General features: G+C 40.5%; 1 protein-coding gene across 6 annotated transcripts in view; it reads right to left on the bottom strand.

Moving 5' to 3' along the window:
• Positions 1-25,121, bottom strand: part of DCLK2 (doublecortin like kinase 2) — a 191,179-nt gene that overhangs the window by 43,891 nt on the left and 122,167 nt on the right. For 4 of the 6 annotated variants that reach the window (XR_013272322.1, XR_013272323.1, XM_077477017.1 and 1 more), the window contains exons 5-9: positions 23,615-23,653; positions 19,132-19,226; positions 4,514-4,577; positions 2,607-2,715; positions 1,297-1,354 (exon numbers count right to left, since the gene is read on the bottom strand). Coding sequence is in view for 4 of the 6 variants with exons in the window: in XM_077477017.1 (XP_077333143.1) it covers positions 1,297-1,354; positions 2,607-2,715; positions 4,514-4,577; positions 19,132-19,226; positions 23,615-23,653 (365 nt within the window). In the remaining 2 variants the exon portion in view is untranslated. The remainder of the gene's footprint in view (positions 1-1,296; positions 1,355-2,606; positions 2,716-4,513; positions 4,578-19,131; positions 19,227-23,614; positions 23,654-25,121) is intronic. The other 2 variants (XM_077477018.1, XM_077477020.1) reach the window with 1 other exon arrangement.

The following is a 25,121-nucleotide window of genomic DNA, read 5'->3' as shown; positions in this document are numbered from 1 at the left end:
TCCTCATCAACATGGGGACAAGGTGCTTTGGGTGGGGGGAGCGCGGCCCCCCTTCCCCAAGGCACCACCCCATGTTGAGGGCACGCAGCCTGGTACGGCTCAGGAGGGGGGGGCGCTCGCTCGTCCCCACCCCCTTTCCTGGCTGGCCGTGTAGCGCGCTCGGATAAGGGTCTGGTATGGATCTGGGGGGAACCCCACGCTGTTTTTTCGGTATAGGTGGTTCTCCTTAAAATCCATACCAGACCTAAGGGCCTGGTATGCTCTCGGCGGGGGAACCCACGCCAATTTTTCTTAATAAATTTGGCCTGGCGTTCCCCCTTGAGAGCTGATAATTCTGTGAGAGTCACCTCCATATAGACGGAGATCCGACTTGGAGGCGACCTCCATTGAAATCAATGGGTACCAGTCGCCTACAAGTCGGATAGAAGTAGTACAGGGTCCTTTTCTGAAGTCGGAGCGACTTCAGTAGTGTGCATTAAGACGGCTCTCATTCCCTTACATTGATTTTTACATGTTGTCCGACCTGAGGCCACTAGGGGCAACCTGAAGTCGGATCTGAGTCGCCCCTGTGTGAACCGGCTCTCAGTTGGCTTTAGATACATTTTGCTGTCTGTAGGAGAAGACATTCACAAAGCAGGGTTTTTGTACAGGTAAGGATTTAATGGTAAGAATTCTTGCTTTTCCAACAACAGAAAAACATAGGATTGTTTTTCAGTATTTAACAAACGTGGGCAGTGCTTTAACAAAAAACCCACAAGAAATATAAAAAATTAAACCTAGCCTTGCCAGCACTGAACAGTCGCTCTCTAATAGGGAGGTGGATCTTGTGTTTTTTTCTAGAAAAAAACAGAAGCTTTGTACTTACAAGGCTGCCATTATACACTCTCTTTCTGCAGGTCAGTGCACTCTGTATTGTCCCTAAGGACTGATGGACTTACTGTGAAGGCAGGCTGTTACCTCTATAAATGATAACCACACCAGTAGCATAATTGGCATGTTATTAAACTCCAGTAGTGTACATATCATCCTTTCACAGCAGAGTTGGCTTTCCCTGGTGTTTCAACACATGTCATTTCATATTTGCATGTTGGTGCTTCTGTTACAATGTTAACTGGTTTTAGAGATTAGGTCAAGTGCTGTTCAGGTAGGAGAGGGTTAAGTGTACAGGGGATACTTTTTTTAAACAGCAGCCAGAGGTATCGCCTCTTTTACACATATTATTAACGCAGCCCTCACTAGCATTGTATGGCCAATATAACTAAATAAACAGTACAAAAAAAGGTTAAAATAAGATACCTTTCCACAGCACTTTGCCTTGTCAATGATTTTTAAAGCAAACTCTTTTCCAGTTGACCTGTAAAATAAGTCAGTACGATAATGCTATACATGGCTTATAAACAGATTAAAAAATACAGATCATTAATAAAAAAAATAAAAAAATAATAATAATAATAAAAAATAAAAAACAAAGTAATAAATAATAATAAATAAAAAACAAAGAATTCTTAAAAAGGAAAATTACCTATTTTTCTGTGAAATTTGGTTTTGTAACAAAACTTCCATTACTTTAACACTTCTAAATTATGCTGTGTTAGATGCTTGCTCTTCTTACCGACTCACACAACTAATTATATATATATATATATATATATATATATATATATATATATATATATATATACGTACACACACACACGGTTTGACAATCACTTCACTATAAATAGGCAGAACTTTAAAAAGTAAACTTGTATATGAAGCTGGATCATTTACGATTGGGAAACCAGAGGGCTGTATACATAGGGGTCAGAGCCCCAAGAATTTTTCTGTGAAATTTGGTTTTGTAACAAAACTTCCATTACTTTAACACTTCTAAATTATGCTGTGTTAGATGCTTGCTCTTCTTACCGACTCACACAACTAATTATATATATATATATATATATATATATATATATATATATATATACGTACACACACACACGGTTTGACAATCACTTCACTATAAATAGGCAGAACTTTAAAAAGTAAACTTGTATATGAAGCTGGATCATTTACGATTGGGCAGCCAGAGGGCTGTATACATAGGGGTCAGAGCCACAGTCTGGCTATCCAAATGCTAACATTATAGCCTGCCGGGGCTGTACACGTGCTGCCTATGTGATACCAGCAGCACCCCTATCAATTGTTTTGACTAGGACTCACAGGTCAATGAATCCTAAAATATAGAATGTCAGAAAGAGCTCTGTTTGAATGCTCTGGTTTTTGCATTACTTTGCATTTTGCTACACAGTATGAACAAGCCTCCAGTCTGCATTCCCTCTAATCCACTGATTTAAGGACTAATGCAGCTCATCAAAGGGTCACTGGGAGTGTACTTCCTGAAGAAGACTGCATTAGGTAATTTCAAATCTCTCTGCTTCCCTAATTACAGATCACATTCATACGTCTGAGGAATACTTACAGTATATACTGATATTTTGTTTCCTGCAGTAGGAGTGTATGCAAATTGTTTATACATCTCTACAGTAATGGGCATGTAGGCTTAAGATTTGATTTTCACCTTTGGCTGGAGTAATCCTTTAAAGTTCTTTTAGAGTTTTTCTTACCTTTCAACACATTCCTTTACAACTGCAAAGTTGCCATCGCCAATCACTTTGCCTATTTTATATTTCTCCAGGATTATGGAAGCATCAGCAGTAGTATTTCCATTCAGTCCTAAAAAGGAAGCCAAACACTGACTTATACACACACCAATGCTGTAAAAACACCAACTGATGTGCATTTATATTCGCCATGTGCCAAACCAGGTCATTAACTTGTGTCTGAATCATTACAATCGTCCAAAACCTGAAAAACGTTCCAGCTGCTAGTATAATGCAGGATGAGTTCCTAATACCTTACATTATTACCTGAAGAGAAATTACAAACAACATGTCCTTGTTTCAGAATCTAACTGCCTATCTACAGGTGCAATGTAAGAAAGTTCCAAGGGTTTGCTTAAACTGTGACCAGGCTGACAAATGTTCTAACTCACTCTGCTAGCACACTGAAATTTGGATTCAGAGTTTGCATTGTGGTACTCACCTATAGAGATACAGTATACTGCTCCTAGTATTTTGTAGTGGCTCCTTATCTTTTCTTTGTATGCTGTGATAGACTACATTTCATTACTATATAATGAACTCCAGGGAAAGAAAAGAATGCTCTCTTTCAACAGAGCTGCCCCACATTGCAGGGGCTAAATGATCTCTTAGGTCCAAGGGCCTGCAAAAATAAGTTTTACTTCCCAATTCTCTGCTCCCACAAACACCCTTTCAAGATATAAGACCAGTCCCTGAAGTAGCTTCACCCCTATGCTCCAGTGGTCACAGGTCCAATATAGAGTCCATAGCCCTGCATTGGACATGAGGGGGCCAAAGGAATGTCCACTGCCAGAGTGCATAACGTACAGGAGAGCACAGGCTTTAACTTTCACAAGAATACATACATTTAAATAAGAAAAAAGTTTCATGTGACATTAAATTATTTTAAATTAATTAAAGCAAATTATTCAGTTACTGTTTCATCTACTAGAAGTAAACAAAGGTATGTGTCTGATAATTGGATCGGTATCAGTCTGGTTGTCAGGCCTGTAAATGTATTTTTGGTATATACATAGCATATAATTAGTAAAGCAGCCTATTTGTAGTGCCATAATCCACTCATAATACACATTATTATTGAGGTGGCAGGTTGTTATCTTTCAGTACAATTCCATTACTACTTCTACTATAGTGCAAAGAGCAAGCATGTCTTTGAAAGATCTTGTTTTTCCACTGCCGGTTTCCCTTAGTTAGAATGGCGGCGCCTGCACTTGATCTGATAGACGGATCGGCCTCGGGGGGCTGACATTGCAGGCTCCCTGGACAGGTAAGTGTCCTTATTAAAATTTAACAGCTACAGTGTTTGTAGCGGCTGACTTTAAAAAAATAATAATAATTGCGGGTGGAACGCCCCTTTAAACTGGTACCCCAAATTGCAAGTGTGTTTCGGACCTCCATACCACTTGACCCTAAACTATGCCTCTTGGGCATTTTTGAAGACTTTCAACTACCGGCTCCCACAAGAGAGGTGGTAGCCAGATCTCTTTTTCAACCCGGAGGGTGAACCTCACGTACTAGATGTCTACTGACTCTCCTTTGCACAAAGAATGGATCCAATGCATGAGGGAAACCATTAGACTAGAGTAGTATATCTATCAACATATAGGTTTGTCCCTGTAAATGTGACAATTTATGGGGTCCCTGGCTGGATACTCCAGGCCTGAGTTTGTTGGAATTGGTAATGGACAGATTACTTTTTGTCTAGGCTTGATCTTTTTGATTAGTGAATGTAAACCCTTGACAACTTTATAGTATGTATGTCTACCTTTATTTGGCTGTATGGTAAACCAGAGATAACCACATTAGACTTGGCAATTAGAAGTGTACAACATTGAAGTGCTCTTCACGCTCTTCTTCCTCAACAAACCTACCTTCAGGACTGTTCACATCAGGAAGACCGTTCACATTAGAGATGGATCCAGAGTGAGGTGACATCTAAAAAAGAACAGAAAACAACCCTTTTTATTATACTGCTCCATGTTTTTATATTATAACACTGTGTATCTGGCTCCTTCATAATGTTTACATTATTTATATCTAAAAGTCTGGGCATACTTTGAATAGCAGAAGAAGCCCACATTGCTAGTATTTTTCAGCAAGTGTAAGAACAAACAAGAAGATGGAATGTATATGCATGGTAAACATCTGTTATTTGAATTATGCTGCAGATCAGAATAGAAAGCAAACAGTAATTAATACACAAACTATTTTGTACTTGGAAGATTTTCTATAATTTTGAATATCCATCCAGATTCCGATTTTGGAATATAATCATCACATCTGCATCCTGTCAGGTCATTGTGATGATTAAGCGGACGTGTCTGACCACAAGGCCTACATTAAATATGACTAGATGATTAGTCATATATATATTTACAAGGGAACACAATGTAACACAGTAGGAATGCATTGATGATGTAGACATGTTAATTGGGGATTTTGGGTAGTAAATAGCATGCAATATAAACAGCATGTAATAAACACAACCTCTGCAGAGTATCCCAAGTGGGTTAATACCACAAAAGCAGTTTTACTGCAATTGTGGTAATTGCAATGCATAATTTCATCTTCATAGTCTGGTATCTAATCAACAGGAGAAAGATTATTAGCCCACTTTAAAAGAGAAATAGTTTAAGGATGCCCAGCTGTCTATCACTTTTACCCACCTGTTCCAAATAGTTGTGTGTCATGCTGATATTGATGAGGGGACATATCGGGTGTCATATTACCAAACATTTTTGGGCTTGCATCTTACAGACTTACACGAAAGTGGTGGACAATAAGACCATGAATATCCTATTAACTACTCTGCTCTCAATTATTTACAGTACAATTAAATGCATGAAATAGGGCATTTTACGTCACTTCTTAACTGCAGCGCGAGCAATTATTCCTCGACACTGGCGCACAAGTACCAACTTTCACAGAACGGGTTGTGGAATTGGCCTGGTTGCCACAAAATATGACAAAATGGACCATTACACTTTCACTTGGGCCACTTTGTCAGTTTGCAAAAATTCTGAACCGTTCCGAAATCCAATAACAAAATAATATGACTCTCTTTGTTACTTGGCCATAGCAGGGGTGGGGAGAGATTATTAATCCCCCCCTTGTTCTCCTCTCCCCATTCTTTTGTTCTTAATGCTTCCCCCCTTTAATTTTTTTTATTTCTACCTCTCCTCCTTCTTGCTTTTTTTTCTTTTCAATTATTGCCTTTGTTCACTTTTTTACCCTGCCCCCACTGATGATATACTGATACTATCATACAAAAGAATCAGTGCTACTACTCATACACAAAAATGTCAGCAGAGCTCACAGGTGCTTGATCCACAGCCATTTGTCTGTAAGAAGTAATCCATTATGATGATCCGTACAACCAGTTCTTGCTTCTAAAAATCTTCATGTTTATTGGGAAACCACAGTGTACAAATGTAGATAAAACCAATTGATGCATTTCAGCCTACAAGGCCTTAGTCATAACACTAATGACTAAGGCCCCGTAAGCTGAACCGTGTCAACTGGTTTTGTCTTCATTTGTACACTGTGGTTTTCCAACAAACATGAAAATTCTTAAGAGCAGCAAATGGTTGTGTGGATCGTCTTAACGACTTACTTCTTACAGTCTCATACCATCATGCCTACCTATACTTTTCTAGCTGTTATACTAGCAATATCAGTGAGATACTCTATCCCTACTTTTTATCAATGTTGGTTATGTATTTATCAACAATATTGCATTTGTATTATCTACAATTTTAAAACATTTGTTTTAATGTGATCTTATCACAGTGTAACTTAATTTTGTAAAAACTGTTTGTTTTCAAACATCAATTGCATAAACTGAAAATGATCTACAAAAATCTAATGAAATTAGAGTGAATTAAAAATGAAAAAGTTGTACCATGTTTATAAGCGTTATTAAATTGTATATATTAATACAATGATGCTCTTTTTATGTAAAACATAAAGTCTTATTAACGAAGATCAATTAAACAGTTTAATTTCACTGCATTTTGCAAATTTTACCACATATAGAAAAGCTTTTTGGTGTCTGGCTTCCCTAACCCTTTTTTTTTTTTACTAATTGGCCACATTCAAAAAACTATTAGATGGGATGGCACCTTAACGATCACAACATAGAGGAATATACAATGTACTAGTGACATAAACACAACCACACTCACACACCACGTTCAACTGGATGGACTGGTGTCTTTTTTCAGCCCTACCAATGATTCTCTGCAGTGAACTGCTTTGCTCTACAATGATGCCTTAGTATCTGCATCTTCACCACCGAAAGGAGCAAATTCTCTCCATGCACAAGTGCTAAAAAGAAGTGGCAACTATGGGCACTCTAAAGGTTGCCTTCTCAACAATATATGGGCATCAGCAGAACCTACCAGATACATCCAGCAACCAGTCTTCTGTTGACTGCTATTGTGGCAGATGCCAGAGATGTCCCCATTCCTATGTATGTATGTATGTGCTGAATTGTGCCTGCCTGTTTAACCATTCTCTTAATTCTATGGGCAACTTACACTAAACTGTCCCTGGCCATTTTATTTTAACAACAATCTTCACATAAGATGTGAATTTAACATTTTATATCTGTTGTTTATGTTATGTATCCAAAAGGCACGAGTCTGCTGCTGGTGTCACCACCTCGAATGTAATGTTAGCAACCCCAGAACTATCACTCAGGTAGCACTCTATATTATAAAAACTTTCCAAAACGCTCTCTTAAGCCTCGTACACAGAATCCGATTTTCAGCAAGGAATTGTGTGATGACAGACTGTTTGCCTAAAATCCGACCGTTGGTACGCTCCATCAGACAATTGTTGTCCAACTTTCGGCCAAAAAATGTTGGTTAGTAGGCAGGTACATTTTCGGAAGACAATGGTCTGTTGTCAGATTTTTGTATCGTGTGTCGTCACACAAAAGTCCAAAGTACAAACACACATGCTCGGAATCAATGCTCACCAAAAACGACATTAGCAGAAGGTGCCCAAAGGGTGGAGCTCAGGAGCTGAAATTCCATGTAGTACGTCACTACATTTATGATTGTTGGCCGACAATTGTGTGCCATTTTTACCCAAGACAAGTTCCTGGCACACGCTCTTCGGACAAAAGTCTGACACTTTGTCTTCCAAAAATCCGATCGTGTGTACAAGGCTTAAAGTAGAAGTAAACTCCCCTATCGTTTTCAGCCAAGGAAGCTGACATCTTTGCCTCTGTTTAATCTTCAACTGCTATGGTGCTGCACATGTGATTCGTTATGACACCAGCCATTGGATGGTTTGATAGTGTGGCTGAGAGCACAGCCAATGTGCAGTTAGCATTCCCGGCATGCCTTTTTTTTAACTGTTTAAATCAATGGGTTTACTTCCACTTTAACTCCCTAGTTTAAGACCGGGTCACAGGCATAAGTGAGTGCAAGGTTAAGAATCTGTGTTGTAAGTGAAGCAGTACTGCATTCCCTCAGAGCTCCACCAACCCTTTTAATACTGGATATCCTCTACAGAAGCAGAGAAGGGGATGTCTCTGACTTGATGTGCCCATAAAATTATGAGGATGAAACTTGCCCTGTAGAGAGTCATTTGTGATCTGCCCATAACTGGTAACGATTGGAACGCAGCTAAGAATAGTAGAAACATACTGGTCTACTCATAATGCTAATACATTTAATGTAATAGTTCTCTGCACAGAATGTGGAGGAATTATTAAATGGATTGTAACACTGTGTAACTGCAGTATGATTAACTGAATAATCAACCTTTCCAGAACAAACAGTCCTAGTAAATGTAGCTGCAAAACTCAGCGGATGAGAGCAGAAGCAGGAGAATGTGACCACAATCTGCGTGTGACCTCTGTACACCTGGAAGGTGGCTCTTTTGTTACTGCACAAAATCAAGCTGTCCAAGATTTAATCTGAATTTTATGTGTGGGAAGAAATGAAGGGCTTAGACTTTAAATACCACCTAGCATTCATACATTGCAATGTGGCAAAATGTAATGTTTGTTCCTGAAAACTCTTTAGGTGATTTTAGCTATTTAATGAAATAATAAGTACATTTTTAATTCAAGTGTAAAAAAAGAAAGGAAAAAACAAAACAAAAAATAAGAATAAAAAATAATTTAAAGATATTAAAAGCGTACCTTTCATTTTTCAATCTGCAGCCACTGTATTTAAAAAATAAAAGAAAAAACTCAATGCAATATGGCAACCTGGAGGCCTTCTGTACACAGTTGTTGTACAGAATTTCCCCAGAAAGCCATTTCCTGCTTGTGTGATTGGCCCATTGATTTTACCAGAAGTCTGCACTAAGATGCAAGTAAAATATTAGGCATCCTCTGCACTAGGAATTATTATATTTTTGACGAGAGACTCCCTAGGGTTTAATTATTTCTAAATGCAGACACTGCAACTATCCTCATTAGAACACTGAAAGTGTATCAGCTGTATTCCAAGGACATAGTAGAACATGCAGTGTTTCTTTAAGAACAGAAACCATTATAACTCTGCTATAAAGTTTGTTAAAGTCACCGCAGTGTAAACTGATCAACTAGAGGGGATAATTTTTATTTATATTTTTTACTTAACAAAAATGTTGTTACTGTTTAAAATACCTGCTACTACTGTCATTCAATCAATTAAATAATGTTATTCTGTATAATACTATTGTCTTTAAAGTCTGAATATAGTCAACTTTCTTGCTGACTTATCAGCATTCATTTAAAGTGGAGCTCCACCCAATACTTTTTGTTTCATTTTTGCATAGAGTGGGAAAGGGTTTGAACCTCTATCAGAATTTCATTACGGTTTGTAATCCTTTTGGGAAGATTTTCCTTCACTTACCATCTAGACTTCTATGCAGAGAGCTGAGAATAATAGGAGTTGTAGTTTGAGACAGCAGACATACAATATTACCTACATTAAAATGGTTACTCTACAGATCCTAATAGGCACTGCACAGTAGGAGAGTTTATTTTTTATTGAAAGAGAACTATGGGAATATTTTTTTTTATCATACTCACCTAGGTGGATTCAGAACTGGTCCGATGCTGCATCTGTTCCATGCCGGCACTAACACTGAGAACCGAACAATCAAACACCACACAATAAATCTTATGAATGCTGTTTATCATATTCCAAGTATCATCATTTGCCTATGCCAAGCCTAATTTTTCCTTCCTCGTCTTTTGTATTTATTTAGGGATGGAGGCTTGCCATTATTGGCATGTCAGGTCACATTTTCTGTTGCATTATAAACCATTGGGTGGAAGAACACCCACTCTTCAGTGACCCACAACACCATTAAATTATTATTATAATCCCACTCTCATACATTCAGCCTTGGCTCTAATCTACTCTTCTGTTAACTACAGAGTACTGGGTTTTGTCCCTATTAATCTCTCTCAACTACTGGCCGGCTCAACCAACGGGTGGTGAACCTTGGGTTCTGTTTTGTTTCCGGGGTTATAAGGCATGGCGGTTAATTTTCTCCTCTCATCTCTTCAGTGTGGGGGGCAGGATTTTGACCTCCTGCACCTCAGCATCAAGTGCTCATGCCCCACTCACGGCATCTTATAACGCAGGGATGTGGGGACGTTTTTGTTCCATCTATGCCACAGACAGGGTAGGTGTGGGTCCACTGTTGGTGGCTTCACCGCATGAGGGTGGTCAGCCCCTTTTCCCGCCTCCTCCTTGCTGCACTGGCATATAGCATAATGTTGGCTGGGATCCTCCCTGGAGTGGTATTTATCAGTCGGAGTCAGCTGGCAGGCCACCTAACTTATCCCTATGTGTCTCCAACACATTAAGCAACAGGTGGGTAACTCTGGTTTTTGTTTGTTTGATTTTTGAGCACTCCTACTTGGAGTGAATCACATTAATTTTTAGTTTTAATTAGGTTGTTTTCTTGGGTTTATTCATATTCATGGTAGTCCCTTTGTGGGATCACAGAGATCTTTATTACACACACACATTTACTCATCCCCGCATTTATTAATCACTTAATTCATCAACACATTTTTTGCAGATTATCATGCAAGATCAGTGCATTCATTATGCATAAGGACGGTTTCTTGGCGACCTGGCTTGTTTTCTGGCTGTTTGTCCCCATCCATGGGGGGTTTTCCCACCTCAACCCCGCTGCAGAAATCTTATCCAAAGGTTTCCTTTCATTTTCTGTTCAGAACCTGAGCTAAGCTGGGGAGTTGACCTGTAAGTATTAGTAATGTTGCAATCCATTGTTTTTTTCCCTTAGAGGGTACTAATTGTTAATTCAATTTTTTAGTACAAACCTGCCATAAAACTCCTGATGAGTAGTAAAAAGCTATGAAACGCATCGGGTTATGATCCAAAAATGTTAAGACAAGCCTGGTTCAAAGCAAGCATTTATTTATGTAGTGTTCATGTTAGATGTATAAGTTATCCATTATTTTTTTACTATCAATTTTGCTTATATCATGATTTTCCACAAGTGTTTTTAATTGATTTACCAATTATGTTTATTGAATATTTGTACTATATGTTATGAGCCTATATATTTTATGTGTAAGTCAATATGACGACAAATTTATTGTTGAATAATTCAATTGTTTTTTTCATAAATATGGTATGTCCAACATGATTGTAAAAATAAATCTTATGAATTCTGTTTATTATATTCCACATGTCATCATTTGCCTATGCCAAGCCTCATTCAAAGTCCCACTTTTCCTTCCTCGTTTTTTTGTATTTGTATTCATTATATTTCAGTGAAAAATTGAACAGTTTTTTGTGACTAGCTCTATTTTTTTCCTGGTATTTAAAAACAAGATGTTACAGAGAGTACAATACACATTTTGGAAGAGTTCCCATTCTTCAGTTATATAAACTTGCCCTGACATTTTTATGAAAAACAGCTTTTTAATTCTAGATATAACTTAACACATCCTACAAAGCAGAAAACTAGAGTGGCCATGGTGGACATCTCCACTCCACTACAGTGCACACAGCTGACTTTTCATTTTATAGGAACCAAAAAAGTCCACCAGCATAAACCTGGATTGAGATGATCTACAAAGCAAGCAAAACTGTTCTGACAAGCAAAACAAGATTTATATGCTGACACCAGAAATATGCTGCCAAGTAGCAATAATGCTACCATCTAATTATTTGTTGGGTTCATAGGAAGTACAGTTAGAAATGAAACAAAACAAATGAAAACTTCACGAGATAACAACTATAATGAGAGAATCATAATGTGTTCATTTTGACTACTAGAGCATTTTATTATGCCATTTCATACAAGTAAACGGTATATTTCTTGTTAAAGCATGTTAGGATTAGAAATTATAATCCAATAAAGCAAAGGGAAAACTCTAAGAACAGGGAAAACACAATGTCATCAAAACCCAATGCAATGTGGGTCCTCAGCTGGTAGAGGAAGGGGAAAATAGTAACTGTTTGGCCCTTTAGTTTATTGGCCCATGAACTGTGACCAGACTATAAACATTTGAATATGTACATATTTCCAACAAGCTCTGCTTACCTCTGTAAATGCAGTCACTATAAAGTAAATGATTCTCAAATTCTCTCAGTTTTATTTTTACTTTTTCTCCATAGCTCATCCCCTCCTTCGCAAAATAACTTGGGGGGAGTGAAAATGGCTGCAACCTGACTTGAAGGACTGCTTCTATTGTGAATATGGAGGTTGTATTGCTCCTCAGTGGCTGTAACTGTGAGGGTCTAATTTTAAATCTTATTTACTGCATGTTAATAGCATGTACTGTATATATTTGAATGTCCATAAACTGGCCATAATTCTACTTTAACACTACCGTGAGCAACTGAGTGTTACTTTACACTTCTTCTGCTGGCAGAGCCACCTGATCACGTCTGTCCACCAGTAATGGTGTTTACCTGTTCAATGATTTTCGCTGAGCTGTGTGATCCTGAAAAACAGCTCTGAACACTTCTGGTTTCAGAGCTGTAAAACCCTGGCCACTGTGTCTAGGGAAAAAAAACAAATCAAGCACTCCAGCAAGAATAATTTGCCACAAATTTTTGGCAGTGTTGAGTGGTAGGTTTGTTAACTTGGCGCACATTTTCACTGGCAAGTTGTACACTTCCAGAGCACTTGAAGCACAAGTTCTAGTTGACATCTCAAGTCTCTAGCAAGAGCAAAGGTGCAGCGGTGAGTCTACAGCAAGAGCTGTGCAGGTCTACAGCATGAAAATTCAGCCACAGTGACAGTGGGATGACTATTGCACAACATATTTGAACCAGAACTTGCAGCAAACTTGCTGAATGTTTGCAAAGAAAGTTGATCTGGAGTCAATGCAGTCTTGCTGCAATTGTGCAACAAACTTGTGAAGCCTGGCAAGTCTACCAATAGCTTAGCAAGTCATTTTTAAACTTGCAGCACAATTGCTTGCTATCTGGGATAGTATCTGCTCAATTTAAAAGATTTTTAATAAACACTTGATGTCACCTTAAAGAGAATCTGTCATCTCCTACAACAAAGGAGGCTTGTCTGAGTATGTGATAAAATAAATTAAAAAGCACCATCACCATAAAATATTTAAAGCTTCCTGCCCCCACACACGTTCACATACAAATGTAAATGCCTAAAGCGCTGCGCAAACTGTTGGCGCTATATAAATCCTGAATAATAATAATGCCTGGAAGTATATGTAAATGTGAATGACTGTTGCGCATGCTGGAGTAAGGCATGCCATAGACGGTGCAAACTTCTTTTGCGCCATCAACAAATACAGTGCTGAGGGGGGAATCCCTCCTGCCGAGCAATTGTCTCAGGACAGTGATTATTGTTAGAGGCAATAGCAGCCTCTAGCGATAATAGCAAGTGAGTCCGGCAGGCAGGTTGTGCCCAAGTTGATCGATCAACTTTGTACATTCAGCCTACCCACACATGGCCAGTTTTGGGCATTGCAGTTTTTCGCCATTTTGTAGGCACACACAATTTTCAAGCTTGGCATATTTGGTATCTATTTACCCAACTCAACCCTATCTTTTACAAAGAATGGCGATTATATTCTGTTTGTGTGCATTAGAAATACATTTAGTGTTTTTTTTTCATTTTTCCAATATATGGGTTGGATAAACATTAGCGCCTATTGTGTGGCATAAAAAAATTGCAACTACTCTCATTTTATCCTAGTCACCATTTTGGGGCTTTGAGTAACCTTCAGCCCAAAAATGGGCATTTAAACATGGCAGCAAGAGCGAAGAAAAAGGCATCAATCCCCCACTTAGTGCCCAGCCACAGCATAGGGTGAAGATCTGGTTTGTGCCAAGCAATATTACAAGAGATAAGGATGGTGACTGCACATTAGGGTTGAGCGAACCCGAACTGTAAAGTTCGGGTTTGTACCGGACTTTTGGGTTTTTGGTACCCGTACCCAAACAATTTACTGTATGTTCGGGTTCGAGTTCGGTGTTTGGCAATGTAATGGCGCATTGAAAAATGCTGCAGGGTAGCCAATCAACATTCGTTTAACTTGTGTGCCCTTAGAAGCCATCACAGTCATGCCTACTAATGGCATGGCTGCAATTGGCCAGTGCACATGTGACCCAGCCTCTATATAAGCTAGAGGCACATAGCACAGCACATCACTCTGCTTTAGATAGTGTAGGGAAAGGTTGCTGCTGTTGCTTTGAGGGAGAGAATTAGATAGGAGTCCTGATTCTGAAATCTAGTTACTCAGCGATCTACCTTGATTTTGTTGTGTGGGTGCAGTGCACAATGTTTTTACCCTGCCCTGAGCCCAGTGCCAGAGAAAAGATAACTTTTATCCATCTGTTAGTTAGGTTGGCGGCGGAGGGCATTTTATGCAAGCTCAGTGCACCAGCACTGCATATGTTACTGTGAGATACACCCTTTAGATACTGTTGGTCTATTCTGCTATTCTAAAAACACCCATTTAGGGCAAAAAAAAAATACATTTTGCTGCGTTTCCTGCATATCTGTATTTAGTGAGCTACACGCTGTAGATGTTTTATTCTGCTACTCAAAAAAAAAAAAAAATGTAGGGCAAAAAAATTTTTTTGCCAACATTTTCTGCATATCTGTACGCGTGAGATACACTCTTTAGATACTGTTGCTCTATTCTGCAATTCTAAAAACACCCATTTAGGCCAAAAAATAATATTTTGCAGCGTTTTCTGCATATCTGTATGTGTGAGATACACCCTTTAGATACTGTTGCTCTATTATGCTATTCTAAAAACACATTTAGGGGAAAAATCTTTAATTGCGGCCTAGTCTGTATGTGTACGTGTGAGGTACACCCTTTAGATACTGTTGCTCTATTCTGGTATTAAAAAAAACACATTTAGGGCAAAAAAATTAATTTGTAGCGTTTCCTGCATATCTGTACGTGTGAGATATACACTTTAGATACTGCTGCTCTATTTTGCTATTCAAAAAAACACATTTAGGTGAAAAATCTTAAATTGCGGCCTAGTCTGTATATGTACGTGTGAGATTCACCCTTTAGATACCGTTGCTCTATTCTGGTATTCAAAAAAAACACATTTAGGGGAAAAATCGTAAATTTGCAGCCTAGTCTGTATCTGTACGTGTGAGGTACAAAAAAAACACATTTAGGGCAAAAAAAATTAATTGCAGCGTTTCCTGCATATCTGTGCATTTAATTCAAAAAACACCCATTTAGGGCAAGATCCTAAATTTGAGAAATATGAGGAGAACGTCAAATAAGGGATGTGACCCCGGTTGTGGTGCTGCTGGTGGAGCTCCTGCTGCAGGGAGAGGACGTGATCGATCTGTGCCAGCTACAGGCACAAGTGAAACACCTTCCTCAGGTGCGGGTAGGCGACAGAGACCTGTGTAGTTCAGAGGAAGAGGCGGTGGTCGCAAAGAGCCGCCAGCACAGCAGAAGAGGGAGCAGGGTGCAAAATCGGAGTGTCCGTCCACTAGACAGTACGCCTGCTACTGCCCAATGCAGCAAGGGACCGAACACACCACAGCAAGGTCCAAGGAGTTCCCTAACATGGCACTTCTTCTCTTTAGACAATGTGCTGATGACAAGACACGAGTGGTTTGCACGCTGTGCAATCAGAGCCTGAAGCGAGGCATAAACGTTCTCAACCTGAGCACAACCTGAATGACCAGGCATCTAAGTGCAAAGCACGAGCTGCAGTGGAGTAGACACCTCAAAAACCAAGAGGTCTCTGGCTCCTCCTGCTTCCTCTTCTGCTGCAGTCTCGGCCTCTTCATCCACCTCTGTAGTGACAGTTGTACCTGCCCCCCCCGCAAACAGAGGAGCTGCCAGCAACACTACCACCTGGGTCACTAACCATGTCCACAGTGTCCCATGGAAGTGTTCAACTCTCTATCTCCCAAACACTGCAGCGGAAGAGGAAGTACCCCCCTACCCACCTGTGATCCCTGGCCCTGAATGCCAGCATTTCAAAATTCCTGGCCTTTGAAATGCTATCATTCTGTCTGGTGGAAACGCAGGGTTTTAAAAGCCTGATGGCAGTGGCTGTCCCACAGTAAGTTGTGCCACTACTTTTCCAGGCGAGCCCTCTCTTCCCTGCACAACCAAGTGGGGGACAAAATCAGGTGTGCACTGCGCAACGCCATCTGTGGCAAGGTCCACCTAACTACAGATACGTGGACCAGTAAGCACGGTCAACGTGCCCTACAGCACACTGGGTAAATGCAGTAGCGGCTGGGCCTGAGGCGGATAGCAGTTTGGCGCAAGCCCTTCCACCACCGAGGATTGCAGGGGGCTTCAGTTTGCCTCCTGTTGCTAACTCCTCCTACTCCGCTTCCTCATCCTCTACTGCCTCCTCATCTGGTCAGCGTAACACCTTCACCACCAACTTCAGCACAGCCAGGGGTAAACGACAGCAGGCAGTTTTAAAACTTTCCTGTTTGGGGGAAAAACACCACACCGCGCAGGAGTTGTGGAGGGACATGGAACAACAGACCAATGAGTGGTTGGTGGCAGTGAGCCTCAAGCCCGGCCTGGTGGTGTGCGATAATGGCCAAAATCTCGTAGCAGCTCTGGGCCTAGCCGGTTTGGCGCACTTCCCTTGCCTGGCGTATGTGCTGAATTTGGTGGTACAGAGGTTCCTTAAAAATTACCCTCATATGCCAGAGCTGCTGCAGAAAGTACGGGCCATCTGTGCGCACTTTCTGCGTTTTCACCCTGCCGCTGCTCGCCTGTCAGCACTGCAGCGTAACATCAGTCTTCCTGCTCACCGCCTCATATCTGACGTACCCACAAGGTGGAACTCCACCTTGCACATGCTGGCCAGACTGTGCGAGTAGCAGCAGGGTATAGTGGAGTTTAAGCTGCAGCATGCACGTGTGAGATGCTCTGCGGAACAGCACCAGCTCACCTCCAATAACTGGGCCTCCATGTGAGACTTCTGTGCCTTGTTGCGCTGTTTTGAGTAATCCACCAACATGGCCAGTGCCGATGACGCAGTTCTCAGCGTTACTATCCCAGTTATATGCCTTCTTGAAAAAACGCTTTGGGCGATGATGGAAGAGGATGTGGCAGGAAGAGGAGGAAGAGGGATAATTTCCAAGGCTTTTAGGGCAGTCATTCACAAGTGGCTCCGAGGGTGGGTTCCTGCACCAACAAATGCCAGGTACACAATTGTCCAGTAAGGGCACAGTTCTGGAGGATGACGAGGAGGAGGAGATGGAGGAGGAACCATGTTCACAGCAAGGTGGCACCCAGACCAGCTCATGCCCATCACTGGTGCGTGACTGGGGGGATACAGAGGACACAGACGATACACCTCCCACAGAGGACAGCTTTTCATTACCTCTGGGCAGCCTGGAACACATGAGCGATTACATGCTGCAGTGTCTCCGCAACGACCGCCAAGTTGTCCACATTCTAACTGGTGCTGATTACTGGGTGGCCACGCTGCTGGATCCCTGTTACAAGGACAATGTACTGTCCTTAATTCTCTCAATGGAGTGTGATCGTAAGATGCGAGAGTACAAGAGCATACTGGTAGATGTGCTGCTGGTGGCATTCCGACCTGACAGTGGGGGCACAGTGGAAGCACAAGGTGAAGGCAGAGGAGGAGGTAGAGGTCGCCAAAGCAGCCGGGGCACCGCCAGAACCTCAGAAGGCAGGGTTAGCATGGCCGAAATGTGGAAAAGCTTTGTCAGCACGCCACAACAACCAGCACCACCAGCTGATATGGAACATCTTAGCAGGAGGCAGCATTGGTTATTTCACCAACATGATGGAGCAGTATGTGTACACATGCCTACACGTACTGAATGACGGGTCTGCCGCCTTCAACTTCTGGGTCTCCAAATTGGGCACATGGCCTGAGCTTGCCTTTGACGCCTTGGAGGTGCTGGCCTGCCCTGCAGCCAGTGTATTATCTGAACGTGTATTTAGCACGGCAGGAGGCGTTATCACAGACAAGTGCAGCCGCCTGTCCAGAGCCAATGTGGACAAGCTCACGTTCATTAAAATGAACCAGGCATGGATCCCACAGGACTTATCCATTCTTTGTGCAGAATAGACATGTATACCAGCCTCACCCAGCGATTGTTGTATTTTTCATCTTTCTCACTCTTTTGAGGTGTACCCTAATTTAAAAAAAAATTAAAAACAAAAACCAGTGTTGGCTACCTTGTCCTCCTCCACTGCCGCTTCCACCTACACCGCCACATCCACCGCCACCTCAACCTCCTACTCCATATGGACCTCGTCCTCCTAGGTCAAGATTATTATTTTTATGTATTTTATGTTATTTTAAGTTATTTACCTATCCACATTTGTTTGCAGAGTACTTGCCAACAGCAATTTTCTGCCATTTGCAGCCCTCTAGCCCTTTCCATTACTTTTTTGGAGCCATTTTAGTCCACAAAAGTTCAGGTCCCCATTGACTTTAATGGGGTTCGGGTTCGGGGTAAAGTTTGGGTCAAGTTCGGGTCCCGAACTCAAACTTTTTTGCCAAGTTCGGCCGAACCCGTTGAACCCGAACATCCAGGTCCACTCAACTCTACTGCACACCTTAAAATATAATTAAAACCCCATCTTTTTTTTTTCTTAGGGTTAAAAACAGGACAACAGCCCAGTAACACAGGTAGCAAGGTTAACGCGTTTCACATCTACTGATGCTTAATCATAACCTAACCTAATCTGGTTATGATTAAGTGTCAGTAGAGGTGAAATTTGTTAACCTTTCTACCTGTGTAACTGTACTGTTGTCCTGATTTTAGTCCTTGGAAATAAAAGGGATTTAATCCTCTGTGCTCTTTGTTTTTATATGTTATCTTAAACCCATTTAACCAATATGTCTAATAGGTAATAGCACAAAGCCCTAAACGGATATCGAATATGTGAATATCTAGTCCTGACACTTTCAGAGGTCTAGTAACACAAACCTGAAATATGTTCAGCAGCAGGATGTTCTTTTCCTTGTACTGTGTTGTCAAAAGAGACTACAAATATCAGAGACTTCGTTCTTACCTTCAGGCCACGGAAACTTCCTGGACTGGTTGGAGATGAACAGGAGGATTTTGTGGATTTTGGAGTGGATAACTGGCTGCTTGGTGTTCCATTTACTATAAAATAAAAGTAAAAGCTTTTTAAAAAGTTGGATATACAATACTCCTCAGTTTGAATGGGAAAACTTTACAACAAAGACAAGGACAGGAATGATGTTGTTTGCCAGAAGTGTTTGACCAGGATAAAAAAACATATAAATGCATACATCACGGTTACTTTCAGACTTACCAACTCTTGCTACACATATAACTGATGTGCTAATGGTGATGTTCAGTCCTAAATCAATATTTATGGGAACATATAGTTTGAAATTTTAGGAGACTACACCAAGTTTAATATCAGCCTGTTCCTCTACATTATTAATTAAAACAAAGTTCAGCCAGCAGTCATCTTTCATTGCCTTGACTGTTAATTTGATGAAAGTGAACTCTGGTTGCTACCAGTTATTGCACCTTGCACATCATTGTGGCTTTTTGGCTTTTTAAAAAAAAACACTAAAATATGGTTGTAAATTACTTGATTGTTTAGGATAAAATTGATGATCAACCTTTACTGGGAAACAAGCCAAGCACTGATTAGTGGTATAAGCAATAAGTTATCGACGTTAGTTACAGAACTCTAATGTCTTGTACACACGGTCGGACATTCCGACTACAAAATCCGTCTGATTTTTTTCTGATGGATTTTGTCCGAAACTGGTGTTGCATACAAATGGTCGGACAAAGTTGTCTGAAAATCCGAACGTTCGAGAACGTGGTGACGTTCATTGCGTACGACGGGACTACGTAGAGGCTATTAGCCAATAGCTTTGGTCTCGTAATTTGACCTAAGCATGCGTGGCACTTTGTCCGTCGGAATTCTCTACAAACGATCGGAAAAAGTCTGATCAGATTTTTTTGTCGGAAAATTTTAGATCCTGCTCTCAAATTTTTTCTGTCGGAATGTCAGATGGAAAAAGTCCGATAGAGCCCACACACGATCGGATTTTCCGACAATATAATCCGATCTGACTTTTTCCGTAGGGAATTTCTGACCGTGTGTACAGGGCGTTATAGGTTTTCAACAGGATTGTTCCTTTTCACAATACCATGAATCATCCTTTCATTTACCATCATTGTACAGGTAAAGAAAGTACTGTACAAACTTGTTTCGGTGAACAATTATCATTACTATGATTACCAGATGTCTACCTAAGAATTGCCAGCCTTTTGGTGTATGCATGCAACTTGTTCTCTCTTTGCCTTACTGCCCTCGATTAATGTGCTTTCAAAAAAAGAAGCTCAATAACAAAGTATTTTGTACAAATAAAGAAGACTGTTTGGAAAAAGAAGCATATTTCCACCTCTTTTGACATTCACTGAGGTGTGTATCCAGTAACCAACGTTACATGTACTCTAGAGGGACACAAGATGACCCTGAAGATATATAATAGATGTAACGGGACTGTGATCGACCAGTGTGAATGAGTTGAGGAAAGAGACAGATGTGTAAATTGGGAAAGAAAACAACTTAAACTGGGGGAGAGTAGGAGACATAAGACTGTTATAATCATCTATAGTGAGAATAAAACACACTTGCAGGGACTGAACTACTACTGTCTTCTGGCTTTAAGGAACTAAACATGATAGACTACTTATTATACCAAATGATCCCATACAAGAGGAGCTGCACCACTGATTTCAATAAATGTAATACGTTTTATCAAAATTGTATATGCATACACCCCCTAGTCATTAAAAATGAAATTCTTTTGGAATATGTGTCAAAAGCACAATCCATTATTGTACATCCTTGGGTATATATAACAAAATTTAAAGATAAAGACTCTTTGTTCTACTTGAAGTCTGATTTGTATAGAATTACAAAGAACTTAAACTACAATGTGTTTAATAGATTATCAGAGAGAGAATTATAAAGGTGAGACCAGGATTGTCAGGTCATAAATAAGAAAATGAACTATCATTCACTTGACTTTTAATAAATAAATGTATGACATCAGCAGGACAATATGATGGTGGGGGTTAGGTGCTCTGGTACCATAGAAAGGAAAAGCTGTCAAAGATATCGGTTAAAATTACACTGCAGTTTTCAATTTTAAACAAAAACATAGGCTAATAATTTGCAAAGAGGTAGAGCATTAAACTTATACTTTGCATACTGTGCTTACTGTGTATACTGTGCTTCCTGTGCTAAGAAAACATGATGCCAATGTTTCATATATTTCAGAAATTGTCAAAGCTTTTTTAAGTTTTGTATAATTAAGGAACGATTAGCCCCCCTGTCAGGAGCCCCTGCAAAGTAGATCAATGGTCAAGGATAAAGTGATTGGAAATCTTTGGGGTCCATGCACACTGGCTTAAAATAACACTTCTCCCAGAGGAGTTCAGCACTTTGCCTGTAGAAGCAACTAATGTTATCGTATGTGTCCATGCACATTAGGTTGTTTAGAGACTCCTAAACGCTGGTAAATGCTCCAAAACGCTAGTACAAAAAACACTCAAAATTATTGGGTTTTTTTTCTGCCAAAGACACTGTTTTTTTAAGCCAGTGTGCATGGACCCTCAATTTTATAGTTGTTACCAGAAGAGGTGAGGAGATATCATTTCATGGTAACAAATGTCCAGTGATAACTGTTTTTGCACAGAGCAGTCCTGATCCTCCTCTTCTGGTCCCCTGCTGGTGCTCATGGCTCCTCCAGTCAAACACGCCCCATCAGCAAGCCGCTTACTAGGGCTGCACTCAATCCTGAGCCACACTGTGTGCATCTATTGACACCCACAGTGTGGCCCAACCAGCTCCCTGCTTCCCCACCACTGGTTGCCCGCAAGCTTTGGGAGTGTGTCTATGGGAATGTTTGACCATTCTTCCAGAAGTGCATTGGTGTGGACGAGAAGGCCTGGCTCGCCGTCTCCCCTTTAATTCATCTCAAAGGTGTTCTTGTTGGATTGAGGTCAGGACTCTGTGTAGGGCAATCAACTTTCTCCACCCCAAACCCGCCCGTCTATGTCTTTATGGACCTTGCTTTGTGCACTGGTCCAAATCATTTGGTGGAGGGGGGATTATGGGGCCGTTTTTCAGGGGTTGGGCTTGGCCCCTTAGTTTCAGTGAAGGGAACTCTTAAGGCGTCAGCATACCAAGACATTTTGGACAGTTTGGGACCTTCCTGTTCCAACATGACTGTGCACCAGTGCACAAACAATGTCCATAAAGACATGGATGAGCGTGTTTGGGGTGGAAGAACTTGACTGGCCTGCACAAAGTCCTAACTTCTACCCGATAGCACACTTTGGGATGAATTAGAGCGGAGACTGCGAGCAAGGCCTTTTTGTCCACATCAGTGCCTGACCTCACAAATGCGTTTCTGGAAGAATGGCCAAACATTCCCATATACACACTCATAAACCTTGTGGACAGCCTTCCCAGAAGAACAGAAGTTGTTATAGCTGCAAAGGATGGGCCAACTCAATATTGAACCCTACTAACTAAGCCTGGGATGCCATTAAAGTTCATGTGCGTGTAAAGGCAGACGTCCCAATACTTGTGGTAATATAGTATACGTAAGGTCACATAATACGTATACAAAGAGTAAAAAATTTCCTTCCAAGAATACATATAAAAATGTAGGCGTTAAATGAGAATTAGGAAAATGTATTAATTTAGTTAAAAGAGATACAGTAATATAATTGTAAAGGCGGATGAAATGCAGCTCCTCACACCAAGAAAGCACACACACACACGCACACATATTCCTAAATGAACATTAATAATGAGTCACAGGACTGCCCATTGAACTGGTCATTGCTTGCTGTAATTGAAAGTTTCTAGTGGGTGATTACAATTGTTTCTAAGTGTAGGAAAATCTGGTTATAGCATCTGAACTTAAGACTTAAGACCAGCCACCAATCAGTATTTCTCTTGTGGAAAAAGTGGATGAAGCTCTTACAGCATATGTTCTACATCTGTGGGTTGGCTGGCTTGTGGAGAAGATGGGTTCTGGTGGTGCAGCAATGTAAATGAGGACAGGCAAATGCCTCGCCTTCTTTTCAGAAACTTCCCCTGTCCATAGCTGGTCTTTTATACAATTTTGAAGACTGAGGCTGATTTCTGAAAACTGGACAGTACAACCAGATTTTTAAATTCTACCAGCGTGCTTTTGATGAAGAAAAGCTAAAACCCATTTGGGTGCTAAGGTCAACAACTACTTGCCTTTACCCTTGTTCTCATAAATCAGCCCCATGGTTTTCTTGAATATGCCAGGTAAAGCAGCCAGTAAATGGAGTAGCTTGATTAGCTGAAAAAACCCCACGCAATAAATGAAGAAAAGCGTGCTTGAATGATTAAGCTTAAATGCAGAAGGCAGCAAGTTTATGAAGCCAGACAGAGATGTGAATTGGCAGGCGAGTGGATAAAGCCAAGAGAGAAAGCCCCAATCCGAATGGCTCACCTGGGGACCTTGCTGTGGAATAGTAGCCAGTCCTCCTTACTGCATTCATTACACAACAAAGGTAAAAACATCAAGAGAATACATTAAATCAGCATGCTATATCTAAATATCTATTTTCAATTAACACCTCTTTACTCGCTATAATATCTCAATAGCTGCAGTGATTTACTTTTTTTCTTTTATTGGGCCATAGTGTAGATGAAGAAGTCTTCTGTAACCAAATACACAGTGGATTAACTGTCTCTGTTGCTCATAGCAGCCAATGCTACTCTTTTTCACCTTGCCTCTAGGGAAGGTTAGAAATGAAAAGTTGATTTTGATTTGTTGCTATTGACAACACTGACAGGTATTTGCACAGACCCCTTAATACATGGAGCGCAATATTTATTTTTAGATAAAGTGACATGAAAGTTACCTTGGTGATAAACCATCTATCTTGAAATCCTACTAACACATACAAAGCCTATTATACCCAGCTAACAATATAAATTAAAAAAATATAGAGAAAGAGATGTGTAGTGGTATTTCTGCTGATGTCATAATGCTTTGGGGACTACAACTCCCATTAGCTCTTGTGGCTTACTGAAGCTCCCAAGTTGGCTATACACTATACAATTTTCTTGTACAAATTCCTTTAGTTTTATCTTGAACCATGTAGTGCAAGGGTCTACCTGATTGCTTACAAATTGATGGTGTTTAGGTTTGACCTCATATTAAATGGTTTTGGTAAATCGAAAAAACTAGGAAAACTGGTAACAAGAAAATTGTATAATATATGGCCAACCTCAGTGGAGTAAAGGAGGTAATTGAAGCACCTTGTCACTCCTGACTACAGCTGTCCAGAGAGGAGAGATGGGATTAACATGATGGGAACAGCAACATCATGGTGACAACTTTGTAATGCTGGAGAAATAGGCTCCATTATGAAACTGCCAGTGCACGTTGTTACAAAGTGTGTCAATGCCATCTGAAATTTAACAGTCAGCAAACGTTGGCCTTTACACAATGGAACTGGCAGGATTTACAGTGGGTATAGAAAATAATCCCCCTCCCCCCCCACTTAAAATAATCACATTTTGTTACTTTGCAGCCTAAAAAGACAGACACGGTTTTTGCTTTATCCAGCTGTATTTCAGTGTAAATTGGAACATCCAAGTGAAAGATATAACACCAACATGTCAGAAAAAAAACAGAATTACCGAGTTGGAAAAGATTGTGTCGGTATTTTGTTGAAACACATTTTGCTTTAAATTATAGCCTTTAGTCTGTTGGGATATGTCTCTACTAACTTTGCACATCTAGACTTTGCAGTATTTGCCCACTCTCCTTTGCAGAACTGCTCAAGTTCAGTTAAATTTTATGGTAACCGTTTGTGGACTGCAGTCTTTGAGTCATTCCACAGATTTTCAATGGGGTTTAAGTCTGGGCTCTGACTAGGCCATGCAAGGACATTCACCTTTTTTCTCCTTCAACCACTGTGTGGTAATTTTTGCTGTGTGCGTTGGGT

The sequence above is a fragment of the Lithobates pipiens genome, unplaced genomic scaffold (assembly GCF_037356315.1).
Source record: "Lithobates pipiens isolate NorthernLeopardFrog02 unplaced genomic scaffold, aLitPip1_a1.2 Scaffold_13, whole genome shotgun sequence".
Taxonomy (NCBI): domain Eukaryota; kingdom Metazoa; phylum Chordata; class Amphibia; order Anura; family Ranidae; genus Lithobates; species Lithobates pipiens.
The sequence above is the reverse complement of the archived record's forward strand: the minus strand, read 5'-3'. Positions and strand labels throughout refer to the sequence as shown.